Source organism: Oncorhynchus mykiss, chromosome 24 (assembly GCF_057628025.1).
Source record: "Oncorhynchus mykiss isolate SJ-2025 chromosome 24, ASM5762802v1, whole genome shotgun sequence".
NCBI lineage: Eukaryota > Metazoa > Chordata > Actinopteri > Salmoniformes > Salmonidae > Oncorhynchus > Oncorhynchus mykiss.
The window spans coordinates 40063781-40087075 of NC_143045.1; the positions used below are offsets into that span (position 1 = coordinate 40063781).

General features: G+C 43.0%; 1 protein-coding gene across 2 annotated transcripts; it reads right to left on the minus strand.

Annotated features, from left to right (window-relative positions):
* Positions 1-9594: 9594 nt before the first annotated feature.
* On the minus strand, positions 9595-22668 carry LOC110503426 (deacylase AADAC-like). 2 transcript variants are annotated; one of them, XM_090219176.1, is made up of 6 exons: positions 22599-22668; positions 18720-18823; positions 16458-16686; positions 13424-13493; positions 11500-11671; positions 9595-11299 (listed from the first exon to the last, which is right to left on the minus strand). In XM_090219176.1, the coding sequence occupies exons 1-6, from the start codon at positions 22651-22653 to the stop codon at positions 10679-10681; spliced, it is 1251 nt and encodes a 416-aa protein (XP_090075302.1). In that variant the 5' UTR covers positions 22654-22668; the 3' UTR covers positions 9595-10678. The 2 variants fall into 2 exon arrangements, with proteins under 2 accessions (XP_090075302.1, XP_036817767.1); XM_036961872.2 differs by lacking the exon at positions 22599-22668 and having other exon boundaries at positions 18720-19103.
* Positions 22669-23295: the final 627 nt, after the last annotated feature.

A 23295-nucleotide genomic window follows, 5' to 3' on the forward strand; every position in this document is an offset into this window, starting at 1 on the left:
GGTCTAGTCTCGAGGCAAGTGCACGATAACCTCACAATGGTCTAGTCTCGAGGCAAGAGCACGATAACCTCACAATGGTCTAGTCTCGAGGCAAGAGCACGATAACCTCACAGTGGTCTAGTCTTGAGGCAAGAGCACGATAACCTCACAGTGGTCTAGTCTCGAGGCAAGAGCACGATAACCTCACAGTGGTCTAGTCTCGAGGCAAGAGCATGATAACCTCACAATGGTCTAATCTCAAGGCAAGAGCACGATAACCTCACAATGGTCTAGTCTCGAGGCAAAAGCACGATAACCTCACAATGGTCTCGTCTCGAGGCAAAAGCACGATAACCTCACAGTGGTCTAGTCTCGAGGCAAGAGCATGATAACCTCACAGTGGTCTAGTCTCGAGGCAAGCGCACGATAACCTCACAGTGTTCTAGTCTCGAGGCAAGAGCTCCACAACCTCACAGTGGTCTAGTCTCGAGGCAAGAGCATGATAACCTCACAATGGTCTAGTCTCGAGGCAAGCGCACGATAACCTCACAATGGTCTAGTCTCGAGGCAAGAGCATGATAACCTCACAATGGTCTAGTCTCGAGGCAAGCGCACGATAACCTCACAATGGTCTAGTCTCGAGGCAAGAGCAAGATAACCTCACAGTGGTCTAGTCTCGAGGCAAGTGCACGATAACCTCACTGTGGTCTAGTCTCGAGGCAAGAGCACGATAACCCAGATCCTATGAAGGCACAGCTGAAGAGAGCAGGCTACATTTTGGAGCCCAAACTGAAGATCGATAGGCTCGTTCAAGATTACGGTTACAAATGATTATCTTTCATCTCTGTCTCTGTCTCTCGAGTATCAAGTGCATCTCTTCATGGAACTGTGACACACGTGGCCTTCATCTGTTTTCATTTAAACTATCAGCTTGGGACGATATAAAACACATGGCTTGAGAATGAGAGTCCGTGCCGTGACAACGTGTGTCCATGCAGTGTTTAATATCTCCCTCAATAATGCAAGATGTCTTCTGAGAATGTTGTTGTTTTGTCCGTAGCACATTGTAGCTGACAATCTGTTGCCCAACACTGCCTTGCGATGGTTAGACTGTCCACTGTTACATGACTTTTCACCGGAAGGCATCTCTCCCACAGTCGTGTACAGATGTAAGGGAGGTAGGTGGTAGTGGTGTGTGTGTGACTCTGTGTGTGTTTGTGTGTGTGTGTGTGTGTGTGTGTGTGTGTGTGTGTGTCTGTGAGTGTGTGTTTGTCTGTGTGTCTGTGTGTGTGTGTCTGTGAGTGTGTGTTTGTCTGTGTGTCTGTGTGTGTGTGTTTGTCTGTGAGTGTGTGTTTGTCTGTGTGTGTGTGTGTGTGTGTGTGTGTGAGTGTGCGTTTGGAGCTTTTGATCAGATAAGACGGAACTCAAAAAACTTCTCAGGAGAAATGCACACCCTGTTTGCTTTTCTAAGTAGAACATCCATCCCACGTTGGACATTGTGAAGACTAAAACCCCACAACTTGTGGAGATCACAGCTTGTTCGAAATGCTCTACAGGAACCACATGACCTCGTTATGTTATTAACTTGTTATTATGACCCGTTGCACTGACAAAACGTGTTTCATATCGTGGGCTATTGAACAGCAGACCAAGAAAAGTTGATTTCCTGGCTCGATAGCGATGGAATTTAGTCTTCCGAGTGTTTTTATCATCTTTCCTTTAAAACAGGCCGAAGATGTGACATGCGTTTTCATAAACATGCCACCAAGAGAGAACGTTCGCTAAAGTATTATTTGAGAATATATACGACAGATTAGCTCCTTGAGAGATACTGCCACCTACGGCTGCAAACATTGAGGCAGTTTATTCTAATGCTCAATAGTTTTTTATATGACCTTTATTTAACCAGTTAAGAACACATTCTTATTTTACAATGACGGCCTAGGAACAGTGGGTTAACTGGTCTAGGAACAGTGGGTTAACTGCCTGGTCAGGGGCAGAACGACAGATTTGTACCTTGTCAGCTCGGGGGATTCGAACCTGCAACCTTTCAGTTACTGGCCCAACACTCAACCACTGGGCTACCTGGGCTACCTGCCGCCTCTACACTCTAACCACTAGGCTACCTGCCGCCTCTACACTCTAACCACTAGGTTACCCTGCCACCTCTACACTCTAACCACTAGGCTACCCTGCCACCTCTACACTCTAACCACTAGGCTACCTGCCTCCTCTACACTCTAACCACTAGGCTACCCTGCCGTCTCTACACTCTAACCACTGGGCTACCTGCCGCCTCTACACTCTAACCACTAGGCTACCTGCCACCTCTACACTCTAACCACTAGGCTACCCTGCCGTCTCTACACTCTAACCACTAGGCTACCTGCCTCCTCTACACTCTAACCACTAGGCTACCTGCCGCTCCTATGAAATAAAATAAAGGTGACATGTTAGGCTACACATTATAACGTATAGTGATGCAAAACATTACACAGTAGCCAAATAGCAAAATAAAATGAATTTGAATGAACGTGAAATTGGTTTTCAATATCATTTACAGTTAATTTATATAGGCCTATATTGTAGGTAGGCTATTTCTCTTTTAATGCAGTCATCTCGGTTTCCATTTAAAGCCTATTTTTAGCCTTTTGCTTTTGTTTGTAACAATTCTGAAGTTATCGGCGGTCACGTAGATACGGAATGTGATTCTACGTTTAGGAGAGATCTCCTGTGCATAAAAAGTACTCAGAAGGGCAAAAAACCTTCTAACGAAGCACTTAGCTGTTCAAATCAAATTGTATTAGTCACATGTGTCGAATACAACAGGTGTTAAAGTGAAATGCTTACTTACGAGCTATCCAACTATGCAGTTTAAAAAATAATAATACGGAAAACAATAAGAAATAAAAGTAACAAGTAATTAAAGAGCAGCAGTAAAATAACAATAGCGAGAGTATACTTTTTAGGGCCTTCCTCTGACACCGCCTGGTATAGAGGTCCTGGATGGCAGGGAGCTTGGCCCCAGTGATGTACTGGGCTGTTCGCACTACCCTCTGTAGTGCCTTGCGGTCAAAGGCTGAGCAATTGCTGTACCAGGCAGTGATGCAACCGGTCAGGATGCTCTCGATGGTGCAGCTGTAGAACCTTTTGAGGATCTGAGGATCCATGCCAAATCTTTTCAGTCTCCTGAGGGGGAATAGGTTTTGTCTTGCACTCCTCACGACTGTCTTGGTGTGCTTGGACTATGTTAGTTCATTGGTGATGTGGACACCAAGGAACTTGAAGCTCTCAACCTGCTCCACTGCAGCCCCGTCAATGAGAATGGGGGCGTCCTCGGTCCTCTTTTTCCTGTCGTCTACAATCATCTCATTTGTCTTGATCACGTTGAAGGAGAGGTTGTTGTCCTGGCGCCACACGGCCAGGTCTCTGACCTCCTCCCTATAGGCTGTCTCGTCGTTGATCAGGCCAACCACAGTTGTGTCACCGGCAAACTTAATGATGGTGTTGGAGTCGTGCCTGGCCGTGCAGTCATGAGTGAACAAGGAGTACAGGAGTGGACTGAGCACGCATCCCTGAGGGGCCCTTGTGTCGAGGATCAGCGTGGCAGATGCGTTGTTACCTACCCTTACCACCTGGGGGCAGCCCATCAGGAAGTCCAGGATCCAATTACAGAGGGAGGTGTTTAGTTCCAGGGTCCTACATAGGTGTTCCTTTTGTCCAGGTGGGAAAGGGCAGTGTAGAGTGCAATAGAGAATGATCATCTGTGGACCTGTTCGGGCAGTATACACATTGGAGTGGGTCTAGGGTGTCTGGGATAATGGCGTTGATGTGAGCCATGACCAGCCATACGAAGCACTTCATGGCTACAGACCAGGGTGCTATGGGTCGGTAGTTGTTTAGGCAGGTTACCTTAGTGTTCTTGGGCACAAGCACTATGGTGGTCTGCTTAATTCATGTTGGTATTACAGACTCGGACAGGGAGAGGTTGAAAATGTCAGTGAAGACACTTGCCAGTTGGTCAGCGCATGCTCGCAGTGCACGTCCTGGTAATCCGTCTGGCCCTGCGGCCTTGAGAATGTTGACCTGTTTAAATGTCTTACTCACATCGGCTGTGGAGAGCGTGATCACACAGTCGTCCAGAACAGCTGGTGCTCTTATGCATGTTTCAGTGTTGCTTGCCTCGAAGCGAGCATATAAGTTATTAAGCTTGTCTGGTAGGTTTGTGTCACTGGGCAGCTCCCTGCTGTGCTTCCCTTTGTAGTCTGTAATGGATTGCAAGCCCTGCCACATCCGACGAGCGTCAGAGCCGGTGTAGTACGATTAGATCTTAGTCTTGTATTGACGTTATGCCTTTTTGATGGTTCGTAGGAGGGCATAGAGGGATTTCTTATAAGCTTCCGAGTTAGAGTCCCACTCCCTGAAAGCGGCAGCTCTAGCTTTTAGCCCAGTGCTGATGTTGTCTGTAATCCATGGCTTCTGGTTGGGGTCACTGTGGGGACGAAGTCATCGAGGCACTTATTGATGAAGCCAATGACTGATGTGGTGTACTCCTCAATACCATCGGAGGAATCTCGAAACATATTCCAGTCAGTGCTGTCAAACAGTCCTGTAGTTTAGCATCTGCTTCATCTGACCAGTTTTTTTATTGATCTCTTCACTGGAGCTTCCTGCTTTAATTTTTGCTGTTAAGTAGGATAGAATTATGGTCAATTATGGTTCTACCAGTGGTCCGAGACAGGCTTTAGATTACGAGTGTTTTCAAGTGCAACGTTAATAACGTCTGTTTGTGTGTGTTTGTGTGATTGTGTGTGTGTGTGTGAGTGTGTACACAAACACACACACACTCTTATTGAGTCTTTCATCTCTCTGTTTCTTTCATCTCTCCACTTCTGTCTGTTTTGAGGGGCATATCATCTCTGGAAAGCTAATAAAAGAGCAGAAATATAAACCATCTCTCTCTCTCCCACAGCAGTAATATAAATCTACCAGCTTTCCGGCTTCAGCTCCTTATTTCCAGCTCCTTATTTCCAGCTCCTTATTTCCAGGTCCATATTTCCAGCTCCTTATTTTCAGCTCCTTATTTCCAGCTCCATATTTCCAGGTCCATATTTTACTCCAGCTCCTTATTTTACTCCAGCTCCTTATTTTCAGCTCCTTATTTTACTCCAGCTCCTTATTTCCAGCTCCTTATTTTACTCCAGCTCCTTATTTTACTCCAGCTCCTTATTTCCAGCTCCTTATTTTACTCCAGCTCCTTATTTCACTCCAGCTCCTTATTTTACTCCAGCTCCTTATTTTACTCCAGCTCCTTATTTCCAGCTCCTTATTTCCAGCTCCTTATTTTACTCCAGCTCCTTATTTTACTCCAGCTCCTTATTTTACTCCAGCTCCTTATTTCCAGCTCCTTATTTTACTCCAGCTCCTATTTCCCCATCAGAGACCATGCAGCCTAAACGACGGTGCAGTGATGATGACTTTTCAATGCAATTCAATTTTGTTAATACTTTTCACAGTGTTGCTGGAAAGCAAATGCTCTTCACAAACAACAAGAAAAGAAAAGCTTAAGTTTAGAAGATTGAGAAACATTATTTTGGCTCGTCGTTTGTACTGTTATAGTGGAGTATTGGATTGATTTGAATGTATGCTGTGGTTAATCTTTAAATTCAAATAAATTCTAGATGCATGAAAAAAAAATGACACATCGCCACTTGGCCCATCTCAATGCACCAATGATGTTCTGTGAATGTGTGCTGACCCCTTGACACATTCACACTCAGCCCTGCCAACACAACCGCCTGTTACAGAACCGTACCAAAATACTCCCTCAGTGCCGCAAAAAAAAAAAAAATAATAATAATCTTCATTCACAACAACGTGTCTGATCAAAATTTTGCTTAAAATAATAATAATTTTCCATCTACAGAAGGTTGGAAGGATGAACTCCTGTGGTGTTGTTGAGTTCCGTTAGTGTGTCGGTTGTGGCTGTGATGGTCTAGCAGTGCAGATCTATGATCAAAGCCATTGAATGGAGAGTGAGACGCAACCCACCAGGTATCCTCTCTGTCATGTTAGAACTATGGGCACTGACGTGGACTTCATCTCCTAACCCAGTGGGGGCTTTTCAAAACCTCTCCTCAGGGACACTCGGTCGTTCCATGCATTTTAACTATTCCTGAGCTACTGTACCACACCTGATTCAACTTGTCAACTAATTATCACGACCTTGATTAGTAATCAGGTGAGCTAGTCCAGGGATATTAGTAATCAGGTGAGCTAGTCCAGGGATATTAGTAATCAGGTGAGCTAGTCCAGGGATATTAGTAATCAGGTGAGCTAGTCCAGGGATATTAGTAATCAGGTGAGCTAGTCCAGGGATATTAGTAATCAGGTGAGCTAGTTCAGGGATATTAGTAATCAGGTGAGCTAGTCCAGGGATATTAGTAATCAGGTGAGCTAGTCCAGGGATATTAGTAATCAGGTGAGCTAGTCCAGGGATATTAGTAATCAGTTGAGCTGGTCCAGGAATATTAGTATATTAGTAATCAGGTGAGCCAGTTCAGGGATATTAGTAATCAAGTGAGCCAGTTCAGGGATATTAGTAATCAGGTGAGCTAGTCCAGGGATATTAGTAATCAGGTGAGCTAGTTCAGGGATATTAGTAATCAGGTGAGCCAGTTCAGGGATACAACAAAACTGTGAAACATCTGGGGGTCCCGAGGAGAGGTTTGAAAACCGTTGGCCTATCCCACACTGTCTGCTGTATATCACAAGTCTCCTTGGCCCTGAAGGTTGTCTCAGTGGACCTTCCACCATCTTCTTGGTCAACTCCTCAAGGTCATAGTTCACCATCAGGTCATGGTTCACTCTGGTCACAACGTCAACAATAAAATAAAAAAGGGGAAGGGAACAGTTGTTTTCCTACTGTTAAAGGAGTCTTTTGGTCCTAGACTTGACGCTCCGATACCGCTTGCCAAAAAACTAGGGTGACTGGAGTATTTGACAATTTTTTGGGCCTTCCTCTGACACACCTAGTATATACAGTATGGGGTCACTTAGACATTTTTAAAGAAAAAAAATATTTTTTTGTCCATTAAAATAACATCAAATTGATCAGAAATACAGTGTTGTTATTGTTGTAAATGACTATTGTAGCTGGAACCTACTCCCTTCACAGAACAATGCAAACTGGCTCTAACCAGAATAGAAAGAGGAGTGGGAGGCCCCGGTGCACAACTGAGAACGAGGACAAGTACATTAGAGTGTCTACTTTGAGAAACAGACACCTCGCAAGTACTCAACTGGCAGCTTCATTAATGTTTTATCATACAATCGATAAACTTACACAAACGCTTGGATTGCTTTCGCTGTAAAACATAATTTCAAAATCTGACACGACAGGTGGATTAACAAAAGGCTAAACTGTGTTTTCTTATATTGCACTTGTGAGCTGTTCTGCTGCCTTCTCTGCGGGGGTGGCCAACTCTCTAGTGGGTTGTTCTCTGTCACACGCAATCCCCCTCAACCTCTCCACCAGCAGTCTGATCCTCTCCTCTAGTGCTCTGTTCTGCTCCTGCTGCTGCTCTTTCTCCTGTTGAAGTTGTCTCACCACAGTCCAGAGTGTAGATATGTCTCTCTCCACCTCCAGTTCTCTGGGTCTGGTTAAGGGGGTGTTGTTGTGCTGGACTGTTGTCTGGGTCTGTGCTGACTGGAGTGTAATCATCTGCTGTTCCAGCTCCACCTGCCTTACCTCCAGCTGGGTAAATGTATCCTTCATTTCAATGAGAGGGTAGTACTCTGTGCTGGGAGGTTGACTTTCTGCTGGGGGTGGCTCGTCTGTGGGGTTATGTAATGAAGAGGTCTGGTCTGACCCGCTCGGGGTGGGGGTATCTTTCTCAAGGGAGAGCTTCTCCTGCTGGGCTAATTTTTTGATTAGGTGAAAGTCCAGCTGAAACTGTTTGGGGTTACCCTGTACCTTTACTGTTCCAGACGTATAGAGATGTATATTAGCTGACTCAGAGTCCTCGTTGTCAAGTATCCTGAGTTTCCACCCCTTGTTCATTTAACTTCTTGAGTGTAGGGGGCAGGATTTTCATTTTTGGCTAACAAAAAAAAAACATACCCATTTGAACCTGCCTATTTCTCAGGATCAGAAGCTAGAATATGCATATAATTGACAGATTAGGATAGAAAACACTCTAAAGTTTCCAACCTGTCAAAATATTGTCTGAGTATAACAGAACTGAAATTGCAGGCGAAAACCTGAAGAAAATTAAACCAGGAAGTGCTGTTTTTCCTGAAAGTTCTCTGTTCCATTGGATGCCTAGCCTCCATTTAAAGGGATATCAACCAGATTCCTTTTCCTATAGACATAGACATAGTTTCAGGCTTTTATTTTGAAAAATGAGCGAGAAAGATATCGGGTCAGTGGAGAGCTTGGTGTTCGAGTTTTGCTTGCGCAACAGAGTGGGGCAGCCATTGTCTCTCCCTCTCCAATTGAAAAAGCGACAGTCCCGGTTGATATATTATCGATTATATATTTTAAAAACAACCTGAGGATTGATTATAAAAAACGTTTGACATGTTTTTGTCTGCGATGTCGTGACTGCTCGAGCCTGTGGATTTCTGAACATTACACGCCAAACAAATGGAGGTATTTTGGATATAAAAATAATCTTTATAGAACAAAAGGAACATTTCTGTAACTGGGAGTCTCGTGAGTGCAAACATCCGAAGATCATCAAAGGTAAGCGATTTAATCTATTGCTTTTCTGACTTTCATGACCAATCTACTTGGCTGCTAGTGTTTGTAATATTTTGTCTACTGAGAGAGATGTTCTTACATAAACGCTTGGTATCCTTTCGGCGAAAAGCTGTATTGAAATCTGACACGCCAGGTGGATTAACAAGCTAAACTGTGTTTTGCTATATAGCACTTGTGACTTCATGAAAATTCAATATTTTTTGTAATTTAATTTGGCGCGCTGCAATTCAGCGGGTGTTGATGAAAATGATCCCGCTAAAGGGATGCGTGTATCAAGAAGTTTTAACACCCCCCCCCCCTCTCGTAACAAAGGGGTAGTGTGCTAATATAGCAATGTGCCATGCCAGGGGATGGTTTGTGTGGAAGGTTGCTGATGTTCCCATTTTTGTGAAAGTCAGCAAAAAGGGTCTCTTGATTTTCCATAAGGAGCTTCATTTTGTAATCTTTTCTTGCCTTATCATTCTTTACATACACAGGGTACTGTATTTTAATTACCCCTGAACAGCAGGAGGCAGCTTCTAAGGCCTCTCCATTTGGTTGGAGTAGACTGACACTCTCCTGCCATTGTTGGGCTAATGGGCTTTGACACCTCTCACTTGACACGTCAGTGCTAATTGAAGCTGTATCAAGCTTGGCAGAATTATGTTAGAATTCAGTCCTTATAAAGTAACGTTGTGTATTTTTCTTGGCTTTTGCTTCCTCTCTCCATACCTCTCGCTGTCTCTTACAAACAACTAGTTTGGTTTTTAACTCATTCAAAAAAGGTGCCATATTGAAAGTAACTGAGCTCTTCAGTACAGGCCATTCTACTGCCAATGTTTGTCTATGGAGATAGAATGGGAAGCAGACCATCAGGTGAGGTCATTTTATTATGCACGTATTCAATTCTCTGTATTTCACATGAAAAACAAAAACACTACACATGACAGTCGTGATATTTACAAGGATGTGTAAGGTGAATACTGAAGCAAAACAAAATAGTATCTCAGATTAGAAGTCTATATTATATGTGCAAGTCATCAAGTCTGATTCATCCCATGATAAAGAACACGGAGCTTCGTTTCCCCCAAAAAAATATTTTTCTGTTACAGGAGGAGTGTCAGCTGGGGAACCGATAGGGAGACCTGCAGCTCTGAGCTACTACTTTCAACTGCAGTTCTGTTCAACCTCAATAACAGCTACATGCTCAGACTACAAAAATACCTCTAGCCTGACATGCTGTAGGGGGGTGGGTTCCTTAACCCCTTGTCCTTCCCCTTTTCTCTCATGTTGGTCCTTCCATGTCACAGGGCAGGCAGTTTGAGACAGAAAGGTGGGAAGACAACAGGCTCAGTACACCTCACATGATCACTGAGCCTAACAGGCATTTAGGGGATGAGAAGAACTCGAGAAGACAACAATGTTCCTCCCTAGTAATCTGGACTGGTCCTCGACAAACAATATATCCATACCCACTCAATTCTAAAAGACTACACCAAACTACGATTCGTCCTCGTCTTTCTCCCTGTGACCGTAGGGACTCTGCTAATAGAACACTCGGGCTATTATAGTGAATTCAGCTGCAGAACCAGATGTCCAACGTGAAATGTACAACACTTGGCTTCATCAAACGTCTTGTATCTGGCATCAGTTGCGTCTGCCTCATGTTCTGCCTCATTGGTTTCCTTGGTGATTGGAAAATCCAGGCTAACCAGTTTTTGACTGGCATCTGGTACTGTTGTGGGGATGTAGTATCAGAGTGCAAAAACCCTTAGTAGGTGCCCTTTAGATTTACAAACAGACAGTGCTTTAGTTTGTTTAAAAAAAAGAATAACAAAAGATGAGTAAAAACAACAAAAGAGACAAAACGTAAAGTACAGTAGCACATAAGGGGTGCAGGGTTGCTATGGGAAACAGGAATGAACATTGAAACACCATAACTAATTTTTCTGTTTTCTACAAGTTATGCTGCAGCCATCTGATTAAGTTCTCCGTCATCGTGCGTCCAATCAGGAAGTCGGTTGGCCACATGGTGAACATGAGGGCGCCGTGGAAACCTCCGGCGTAGTGTTCGTGAGTCACCTCGACTCCGGCGCGACGCAGGCGCGCGGCATACATCACCCCGTCGTCCCTCAGCACGTCGTACTCACACGTCAGAACGTAGGCCTTGGGTAGCGAGCGTAGAACGGCATCCGGGACCAGCAGGGGCGAGGCCCGGGGGTCAGCGATGGAGCGCGATGGCCCGTCCGACCCCACCCCTCCCACCGACAACGCCACGACCGGAGCGCTGTAGTTGTACTTGCCCCGGTAGGACTCTGGCAGGAAGGCACTCCAGTTGACGAATTTGAGCAGAGCAGCGGAATCTGGGCTGTTGTGAGTGTTGGTCATCATGGCCCTGAAGAAGGTCTTGTCGCTGGTGAAGTACTCGCTCCAGAAGCGCACCATTAGGGTACGGGGCAGGATAGGCATGTTCTGGTTCTGCTGGTAGGACGGGGTATTGAGGTCCAGAGCCTGCAGCACAGGGTAGAGCAGGGCCTGGACCTTCAGCTGCAACTGCTGTTCTGGATCCTGCTGCAGCTGGACACACACCCCACACACACACACACACACACACACACACACACACACACACACACACACACACACACACACAGGACCATTAGAACTAGTGGTCTGTACTGTACTGCAGCCTTGGATGGTTCCTCCTAATCTCACCTATTTACGATCAAAACAGTGGATAGATAATACTGCTTTTTTAACACACACACACAGCTAACCTGCTGGGACACGGCAGCAGCCAGGTTTCCCCCGGCGCTGTCCCCAGATACAGCGATGCGTCCTGGGTCTACAGAGTACTGGGCCAGGACCCCGCTCTGGAGGAAGTGCTTCACCGCCCGGTACACGTCCTCATAGGGGACGGGGAAATGGTGCTCGGGGGCCAGGCGGTACCTGAGAAGAAACAGGGGTTAGATAGAATTCAGGTCATCTCACCTGGGAAACACGTTTGTGTACCAGCTGAGGTACACTACCGGTCAAAAGTAGTGTCGAACACCTGCTCATTCAGGGGTTTATTTCTATTATTTTCTACATTGTAGAATAATAAAAACTATGAAATAACACATATGGAATCATGTAGTAACCATAAAAAAGTGTTTAACAAATCAAAATATATTTCATATTTGAAATTCTTCAAAGTAGCCACCCTTTGCCTTGATGACAGCTTTGCACACACTTGGCATTCTCTCAACCAGCTTCATGAGGTAGATGGAATGCATCTAAATTAACAGGTGTGCCATGTTGAAAGGGAAATTGGTAATTTATTTCCTTCTTAATGCGTTTGAGCCAATCAGTTGTGTTGTGACTAGGTAGGGGTGGTATACAGAAGATGGTCTATTTGGTAAAAGACCAAGTCCATATTATGGCAAGAACAACTCAAATACGCAGATAAATGACAGTCCATCATTACTTTAAGACATGAAGGTCAGACAATTTGGAAAACTTCCAAGAACTTTTAAAGTTTCTTCAAGTGCAGTTGCAAAAGCCATCAAGCTCTGTGATGAAACTGGCTCTCATGAGGACCGCCACAGGAAAGGAAGACCCAGAGTTACCTCTGCTGCAGAGGATAAGTTCATTAGAGTTACCAGCCTCAGAAATTGCAGCCCAAATAAATGCTTCAGAGTTCAAGTAACAGATCTCAACATCAACTGTTCAGAGGAGACTGTGTGAATCAGGCCTTCATTGTCAAACTGCTGCAAAGAAACCACTACTGAAAAGACACCAATAAGAAGAGACTTGCTTGGGCCGAGAAACACGAGCAATGGACATTAGATTATACAGGATGAGGAGGTTGTTCTATCTGCTGTGTAGGACCAAAGGCTAGCTGATACAAGAGCATTGCTTTTCATTAGATGGTGTGGAGATAAAAGACAAGTCATAATGATACTGTATAATAAAGTCATACTTCAGCCCATGAACACATGAAGCAGTTTAGAGAATAAAACATTTTAGCATTGGAATGTTGACAGGAATTTGGCTGGCAGACTGCACACACACTATCTCGCTCTCACCCTTAGTACTACTGTACACACCCACAGGAATTTAGCGGGAAGGAATCCAATATTGTGATTAAGGGAGAGCCAATTCACTCTCTCAACCAGCTGCTTATTACTATTACTGGTAACAAGACCGAGAGCGAGGGGAGCGGAGCGAGGGAGGGAGAGAGCGAGAGGGGAGAGAGCACGGGAAGCGGAGCGAGGGGGAGCGGAGCGAGGGGGAGCGGAGCGAGGGGAGCGGAACGACGGGGAGCGGAACGACGGGGAGCGGAACGACGGGGAGCGGAACGACGGGGAGCGAGGGGAGCGGAACGACGGGGAGCGAGGGGAGCGGAACGACGGGGAGCGAAGCGAGGTGTACCAGCCCGAAGAGGGGCGCGAGCCCGAAGAGGGGCGCGAGCGAAGCTGAGAGAGGAGAGCGAGACACAGCGGAGAGGGCATGAAAGAGAGAGAAGTAGAGAGATGGCGAAAGGTAGTGTGTGTATTTATGTCTTCCAAATCAAACGAGAGCTGCCTTTTCACAATTTTACCAAGTATAAACAAGCAGATGTTTATCGTGGGCCTATCTGAGCTTTCACAGCAGCCTGTTAGATAAGATGTATATCATAACACCGGCTGTATGTCAGATACACAGCAAAGATATACTCACTCTACAGACACGACCACAGAGTTAAGATCCATGACCATCTGCCTAGCCAGGAGGTCATATGGTCCCATTCCTGCACACAGAGAGGAGAGCAGAGAGCCATCAGAGACTAGATCTAATATCATATTATATCATCAACAGCTGCAACGTACTCAATAGTATGTTGAGCATCTCATTCTCAATACTCTTGTAGTCCTGGAAAGTAACAAACACACAGCAGATTCCAGGCACAACATAACACTAGTCAAATGATTGCCTTTGGTTACCAGGAGGGTCACCACGGTCTCTGTGCTGAACAGCTTAAACATAATGTTCTTCAGGGGACGTGGAGGGTGAACAGAGTGTAAATTAATTCTATAGTAAACTGTAGAATACCATACACTAAAGGTGGACCGGCATGGCCGATTAATTAGGGGCGATTTAAAGTTCATAACAATCGGTAAATCGGCATTTTTGGACACCGATTATGGCCGATTACATTGCATTCCGTGAGTAGACTGCGTGACAGGCTGACCTGTTACGCGAGTGCAGCAAGGAGCCAAGGTAAGTTGCTAGCTAGCAATAAACTTATCTTATAAAAAACAATCAATCTTCACATAATCACTAGTTAACTACACATGGTTGATTACAAGGTTAACTAGCTTGTCCTGCGTTGCCTGTTAATTGGAGTGGGCCAAAATTCACCCAACTTATTTTGGGAAGCTTGTGGAAGGCTACCCAAAACATTTGACCCAAGTTAAACTATTTAAAAAGGCAATGCTACCAAATACTAATTGAATGTATGTAAACTTCTGACCCACTGGGGAATGTGATGAAAGAAATAAAAGCTGAAATAAATCATTCTACTATTATTCTGACATTTCACATTCTTAAAATAAAGTGGTGATACTAACTGATCTAAAACAGGGACTTTTTTTACTAGGATTAAATGTCAGAAACTGTTAAATGTATTCGGCTAAGGTGTATGTAAACTTCTGAGTTTAACTGTATATGAAATACAGATGGTATAGAGAGAAATAGTCGACGCGTCATAATTCCTAGAATAACTACAACCTAAAACTTCTTAACTGGGAATATTGAACCACCAGCTTTCATATGTTCTCATGTTCTGAGCAAGAAACTGAAACGTTAGCTTTCTTTAAATGGCACATATTGCACTTTTACTTTCTTCTCCAACACTTTGTTTTTGCATTATTTAAACCAAATTGAACGTTTCGTTATTTATCCGAGACTAAACAGATTTTATTTATGTATTATATTAAGTTAAAATAGTGTTCATTGTGCATTCAGTATTGTTGTAATTGTCATTATTATAAATATACAAAAATTAAATAATACAGTAGATTAATCCGCATCGCCGTTAAAATCATAATCGGTCGACCTCTACAACACACTGTTGTACACTACACACTACACAACACACTGTTGTACACTACACACTACACAACACACTGTTGTACACTACACACTACACAACACACTGGTGTACACTACACACTGGTGTACACTACACACTGGTGTACACTACACACTGGTGTACACTACACACTGGTGTACACTACACACTGGTGTACACTACACTATACAACACACTGTTGTACACTACACACTACACTGTTGTACACTACACACTACACACTACACTGTTGTACACTACACACTACACACTGTTGTACACTACACACTACACAACACTGTTGTACACTACACACTACACACTGTTGTACACTACACACTACACAACACACTGTTGTACACTACACACTACACTGTTGTACACTACACACTACACACTACACTGTTGTACACTACACACTACACACTACACTGTTGTACACTACACACTACACAACCATGTTGTACACTACACACTACACAACACTGTTGTACACTACACACTACACTACACACTGTTGTACACTACACACTACACAACACACTACACAACACACTGTTGTACACTACACACTACACTACACACTGGTGTACACTACACACTGGTGTACACTACACTATACAACACACTGTTGTACACTACACACTACACACTACACTGTTGTACACTACACACTACACAACCATGTTGTACACTACACACTACACAACACTGTTGTACACTACACACTACACAACACTGTTGTACACTACACTCTACACACTGTTGTACACTACACTCTACACACTGTTGTACACTACACACTACACAACACACTGTTGTACACTACACAACACACTGTTGTACACTACACAACACACTGTTGTACACTACACAACACACTGTTGTACACTACACAACACACTGTTGTACACTACACAACACACTGTTGTACACTACACACTACACAACACACTGTTGTACACTACACACTACACTGTTGTACACTACACACTACACTGTTGTACACTACACTACACACTGGTGTACACTACACACTAATGTACACTACACTCTACACTGGTGTACACTACACTACACACTTGTATACTACACACTTTTACACTACACTACACTACACACTGGTGTACACTACACACTTTTACACTACACAACACACTGGTGTACACTACACACTTTTACACTACACAACACACTGGTGTACACTACACACTTTTACACTACACTACACACTGGTGTACACTACACACTTTTACACTACACACCGGTGTACACCACACTACACACTGTTGTATCGCTCAATCATGTCTCGTACTTACTATAGAATGTTGTAGTATACAGTAGAATACTATAGTAAATACTACAGTAATATCCGTAAAAACACTACTTTTTTTTACTATAGTGAAAACGACAGTATTTCATTGGCATATTCCCTGCCCATTCCCCTCCCCCATATCGCTGGGGCCTCTGGTTCTTTCTTGGCTCGATTCCCAGTGCCGACATTCAGCCCACTGAACCTCTACGACATTACATTATGCTGGCTGGATTCCAACATCCTTTTGCCATTCAATTCACCTTTCATTTCCTCCCTTGATCGACACAACCTGTGATCACAAATACACATGTAAATCCGCTACTCACTGGCGCTGCCCAGGCACCATCCTCCTCCGTGCAGGTATATGACTGCTCTCCTCAGCTCAGTGTCGCCGCCCTGCAGTTTGGGCTGGTACACCACCACCTCCACCTCATCAAACAGCTCCTCCGTAACGTGCACACGTTGGTCTGACACGGGCACCACCCGCTCAGCGAACGTGATGAACATCATCACCCCCATGTAGTCCTTCAACCCCAGCAGCTCACTGAAGTCTGCCTGCAGAGAGAGACGAAGAGGCATGTTGGAGCAGAGAGGTAGAGAGAGATGAAAAGCAGAGAGACGTGGGAGAAGAGAGACGAGACCAGAAGGAGACCAGGGAACGAGACCAGGAGACCAGGGAAAGAGACCAGAAGGAGACCAGGGGAAGAGACCAGAAGGAGACCAGGGGAAGAGACCAGAAGGAGACCAGGGGAAGAGACCAGAAGGAGACCAGGGGAAGAGACCAGAAGGAGACCAGGGGAAGAGACCAGAAGGAGACCAGGGGAAGAGACCAGAAGGAGACCAGGGGAAGAGACCAGAAGGAGACCAGGGGAAGAGACCAGAAGGAGACCAGGGGAAGAGACCAGGGGAAGAGACCAGGGGAAGAGACCAGGGGAAGAGACCAGGGGAAGAGACCAGGGGAAGAGACCAGGGGAAGAGACCAGGGGAAGAGACCAGGGGAAGAGAATGAATAAAGGCATTCAGAAGGGATGTTGTGAGGGAGGACAAAAAACATAGGGAGAGAGAAAGAGGGGGAGGAAGAGAAGGAGGAAGAGAGAAATATGGATAAAAAGATATGGATAAAGATAAATTCATCTTAGTTTCAAATCTGAGGTAATCAGATGTTCATGAACTGCAATCAAACAAGAGGAACAAGTAGGGGAGTAAAGGGCTTTCCCCTGATTCGTGTGAGCTTCAGAGGGGATCTACAGTCAAGGCCCCAGCTGTCCACCAGAAGGCCCCAGCTGTCCACCAGAAGGCCCCAGCTGTCCACCAGAAGGCCCCAAGCTGTCCACCAGAAGGGCCCAAGCTGTCCACCAGAAGGGCCCAAGCTGTCCACCAGAAGGGCCCAAGCTGTCCACCAGAAGGGCCCAAGCTGTCCACCAGAAGGGCCCAAGCTGTCCACCAGAAGGGCCCAAGCTGTCCACCAGAAGGGCCCAAGCTGTCCACCAGAAGGCCCCAAGCTGTCCACCAGAAGGCCCCAAGCTGTCCACCAGAAGGCCCCAAGCTGTCCACCAGAAGGCCCCAAGCTGTCCACCAGAAGAACCAAGCTGTCCACCAGAAGAACCAAGCTGTCCACCAGATGAACCAAGCTGTCCACCAGATGAACCAAGCTGTCCACCAGAGGGGATCTACAGTCCTGTTGTTATTTAATGTCTTTGCGTGCCATGCACCAGCTAAACATGTCAGTAAAGGCTCCTTCCTTGCTCTAGGACAGAGACAGGCATGACCGTGGATAATTCAATTGTAAAAAATTCATACAAATCGCTCACTGAATACCAGGAGAAGTTCACCCCTTGATCCTCAATCAAAATGTATTTGTTTCACTCAACTGGAACAGAGTGAATTATTGTCTGTTTGATAACCTATTTATACTGTATGTTAATTTGCAGAGAATATTGCAGTTGATTCTTCTGGACAACACTTTTATCTGGACCCGGTTCAATGGAGATATTGAGAATTATTTTCTCCAAATAATAATAATACTAAGAAATCTAGTCAGGGGGGAATTCAGTCTAATTTAAACATTTCTCTCTGTATAATATATTATAATTTGAAATACATACTTTGAACAATGTCGAATTACATATTATCTATAATCGATAAACATCTCTGGTTCCTCCGTTCATAAAGCATCGATTTTCTTTATTAGGATCTATAATTAGAACAGGTGAGCAGGACTACAATAGCTGGATTACCGTCTAATATAATCTGGTGTGACTGTCATTCAGCATGTCTGCATGTACCCAACAACCTCAGCGGAATCCATTTACTACGCTACTAACTAGGCTGTGTACCGTGTCAAAGGACTGGCCAAAAACAATTTCATTCCAGTCAAACATCATAAAAAAACAGTATTGAGTTATGTAAAAATGTATGAGTTTTACGCATGACTCCCACGCACATCGGAGAAGCGTAACTTTAAGTATGATTCCTCTTTGATAGTAAAATTACAATATTAAAAACACAACAGAATAAACCAGCCTAATGTGTTCTGAATCAAAAACGAATGTAATAGGTCATCGTTAATCAACTCAAAGTATTTTTACCAGGTGGCTGAGACTTCTGAAGAAGCAGTCGGTCAACATGAGTTTCCATCTCTCCTCTATCTCGTCTGGAATGGGCTGGTAAACATAATAAGATGTGAACGCTCCTAAAGACAGGAGTAAAAATATGCCTTTCAACCGCATTTTACGAGTCCCCAGCTATTGATGGAAGAAAGCAGACAGAAACTGTGTCAGTTTCGCTTATTAACAAGTCACTTCAATCCGAGCACAGCGTTATAGTGGATTCATTCTGGAACTGAGCCAGCCAGATATGAAAGCACGTGTTAAGAGTTATCTGATCTTTATAAGCGAGCATGACGTATGGAAGGCCAAGAGGTTCAAAACGTCTTACCCGGAACACGTCTTGTTATTATCATTTTTACACTTGCTTTTTTCAAGTATCAAATGTCATTTTCTGTACACGTGATTTTTTTTTCACCTGTTCAGTGTGTGTTTACAGGTGATTTGAACACTTGTTAGGGTCATTTTTACACTCGTTCATTAAACCTGTTCAATGTGTGTTTACAGGTGATTAGAACGCTTGTTATGGTCATTTTTACACTCGTTCATTACACCTGTACAGCCTGTTGGGTAAGGAATTGCGTTTTTGTAGTTGTTTTTGAATAATTGCCTAACATTTTATATTTGGTAGCTAACGTCGCATTTTGTGATTTTTTTTTAAGCATTTATGTATATTCATAATTCATAGAGGTATTTTTTAAAATTTTAATTAGCTATCCATCATTTTTCCTTGTCTGAAGTTTCAAGCTAAATATCAAGGATATAAAAAAAAAAAATGATGACACTTTTCCATCCACCAGAGGGGATTGTTTTGCGAAAAGTACCAACTTTTCCAAACCCCCATTTGTTTGATAAATAAATTGAATCAATAATAGTCACTATACTTTCCAAACCACAAAGGCTGAATTCAAATGTTTTCAAAAAGGGAAAATATAAACTGTTATTGAGGCAGCGGAGGAAGGACCAGGGTTCACAACATTTCAGATAAATAAGCTTCTTCACTGCACCTGTACATAACCCATCTGTAAACAGCCCATCTATCTACCTCATCCCCATACAGTGTTTATTTATTTATCTTGCTCCTTTGCACCCCAGTATCTTTACTTGCACATTTACCATTCCAGTGTTAAATTGCTATATTGTAATTACTTCCACCACCATGGCCTATTTATTGCCTTAACTCCCTTCTACTGTATTATTGACTGTATGTTTGTTTTACTCCATGTGTAACTCTGTGTTGTTGTGTGTGTCGAATTGCTACGCTTTATCTTGGCCAGGTCGCAGTTGCAAATGAGAATTCGTTCTCAACTAGGCCACCTGGTTAAATAAAGGTGAAATTCTCGTGCATATGGAAAATGTCTGGGATCTTTTATTTCAGCTCTTGAAACATGAGACCAACACTTTACATGTTGCATTTATATTTTTGTTCAGTGTATATATATATATGTCCATGTGAAAATGTGATGCAAACTGAGACGGCACCACTCAAGTTGGTAATCCAATGTTTTGAAAATAGCTCATTATATCTCCCTTCCTCCTCCAATGTATTCCATATTGCTCACTTCCTCACCAGACAGTAGCAACAAAACTATTCAAAAACATGCTATTTTCATTCATCAACCACATTTAAAAAAAAAGGTAGTAGACATTTCCCCAATCATAGTCTAGCTCAAAACTAATGACACTGTATCAGCATGTAAAAAGTAACAGTACAAAACATTTTAACAAACATAAAATAATAAGTTAGTTTTGACTGAATAGTTACATAATAAATGTTCCAAAACAATACATTACACTATAGACCTGCTAAATGACTCACTTCCAGCATAAAAAAAAAACCCAGAATAAACTAAAATAATGTATTTATTTCTGATGTGACAGTTGTTCATGAAGTAAACATTGTATGACTCGGTGAAGATGTGGGAGAAAGAAGCTGTCTGTTTTCCTCCGCCTCCTTCGTCGTTCCGTCGTTCCATCGTTCAACATGGCATTTGGAGATTCCTGTGAACATCCAACAGTCATACATACACATGTCATTCTGAACAGCAACATCTTCCTAATAAGAATTTAGACCAGTTGACAATTCAACAGAATTCATGGTCTTGTTCGTGTTGATGATCAGTACAACATGAGACAGATACTGTAGCAAGCCATGGTATATATATATCAGACCGTATACCACAGGTATGAGTCAATATTACTTGTTTACTGTTGTAATTACGTTTGTAAACAGTTTTTAATAGCAATAAGGCACCTCAGGGGTTTGTGGTATATGGCCAATATAGCAGGGCTAAGGGCTGTATCCAGGCACTTTGCATTGCATCGTGCATAAGAACAGCCCTTAGCCGTGGTATATTGTTCATATACCACAAACCCGAGGTGCTTTATTGCTTAAATATAACACAGATACAGATTATGAGCATGTGCGGTTTCACATAATAATGTTACGACTACTAGCTCGCTCCCTCCCTGCTTTTCCTGAACATGTTTATCTGATATAGCTAGTTGTTATTGTTCTATCTTGCTCATCCATAGCAGGCTTTTCTCCTCCCTGCTGATCTTCAGGTGCTTGACTACCTGATCATCAACTTGTGGCTGTAACATGGACATTGCAATAGAACAACAACTAGATACACTTAGAAAAAAAAGGGTTCTTCAGCTGTCCCCATAGTATAACCCTTTTTGGTTCCAGGTAGAACCATTTTTGGGTTTCATTCCAGGTCGCAATTGTAAATGAGAACTTGTTCTCAACTTGCCTACCTGGTTAAATAAAGGTGAAATAAAAAATAAATTTAAAAAAATGTAGAACCATCTGTGGAAAGGGTTCTACATGGAACCTAAAATGATTATACTTGGAATCAAAAGGGTTCTATTTGGAACCAACAAGAGTTCTTCAAAAAGTTATTTCTAAATTCTAGATAGCACATTGTCTTCTAAGAGTGTAGCTTTATCAAATACACATTTTCAGGAAAAGCAGCTCATTTAGCAAGCCAATAAAATGTCTCTGATATAACGAGTTAGTAATTCATGTTCTATACACGTTCCTCCTCCTCGCTGGTCTGCGGATGCTTGAGTACTTGATTATGATGTTGTGGCTGTAACGTTGCAAAAGAAGAACAATAATTTGAACTAACAACTTTATCAGATAGACATTTTGCAGGAAAAGCAGCTAATTTAGCAAGCCAATAAAATGTCTCTGATATAACGAGTTAGTAATTCATGTTCTATACACGTTCCTCCTCCTCGCTGGTCTGCGGATGCTTGAGTACTTGATTATGATGTTGTTGCAAAAGAAGAACAATAATTTGAACTAACAACTTTATCAGATAGACATTTTGCAGGAAAAGCAGCTCATTTAGCAAGTCAATAAAATACTTATTGCATTGGTTCAACCTTTAAATATAACTACTCTCTGTAGCAGTTTGCTCTCACCTCGTCTGGGCACTGCACCAGACATATCTTATTCCACATTCCCTACTCTAGATTCTGCAGGGAGCTAGCCTGTTCTCTTAAAACATTAGCCAATAGCTAAGTTAGCCAATTTGAGCAAATCAATCTCAGCTTGCTAACTAGCAAAGCCAACCAATTACACAACAAATATACACAAAGTAAACAATTATTTTCTAACTAACGTTAGTCTCAACCAAATGACAAGTACAAATAACTATTGCTCTGTTCCACAACGTAACAACCATTAGTTACAGGCTAGAGTCTAGACAAAAGACTATGGCTAGCTAGCTAACAAGCCATGCTATTTCAATGAAAATAAACTAATTTAACAATCCAGCGTCAGCTTTGTAGTTGTAATGCAATGTGGAAAAAGTTGTTTTAAATTTCTTCATCCATTTATCTCACAAACGCCTTGCTGTAGCATTAGCATTTGGTAAATGTAATTGACTAATTTTAACATTTTCATCCATATTAAGAAACATCCCTCCCTGAATAAGCGACTCATCTCGACAGGCCGGAAGTCAAACAAAGTCAAAGTTCCGGATATGGAGGTGGGAGGGGCGACAGCGTGGTCAGTTCAGACGCAGGAAATGTGTCCCTAACTGCGCATGCGTTCAGAACGGCGGCACAGCGTCTTAAATAAAGTCCAACAGTCAAAACTTCTAATCGCTTGGTGTATGTACATTTTTACACGTGATTTTTCAGCGTGTCTTTTCTGCCATGAACAGGTGAATAAAGTGCCTGTCTTTCTTAATTTCACACGTTTTGAAATTAAGCATTTGTTTACACTTTGTTTTTTTTTCACCTGTTGTGTTTGCAGAAAATGCAAATGACTTCTGTGAAGTTTTTTTTTCAAAGTAGGAAAATGGTATAGTTTGATTTTCTCTGTCCCAAAAGCCATAAAGCTTTTCGTAAAGCCTAATATATTTAGAAAAACGAATGTTTTATATAGAAGCCCACTGATTTGATTCCTTCAAGTAAACTTAAGATGAGAAAAACATTGAAAGAGGAGTTCTCTAACGTTACCAATCTGTATTATTTCCAGATTCTTGATATGTGTTTATACATTCCATCACGGTTTACAACTAGTACAGTATAGCGTTTATGG

Bases quoted from the DNA above. Each gene is read 5' to 3' on its own strand.
- LOC110503426 (XM_090219176.1), bottom strand. From the start codon at position 22,653: ATGAAAATGTTAAAATTAGTCAATTACATTTACCAAATGCTAATGCTA. The intron at 18,824-22,598 runs GCGTTTGTGAGA...TCCTGTCTTTAG, and splicing joins AATGCTAATGCTACAGCAAG to GAGCGTTCACATCTTATTAT. The intron at 11,300-11,499 runs GTTAGCTGTGTG...GTGTGTGTCCAG, and splicing joins CTGCTGCCGTGTCCCAGCAG to CTGCAGCAGGATCCAGAACA.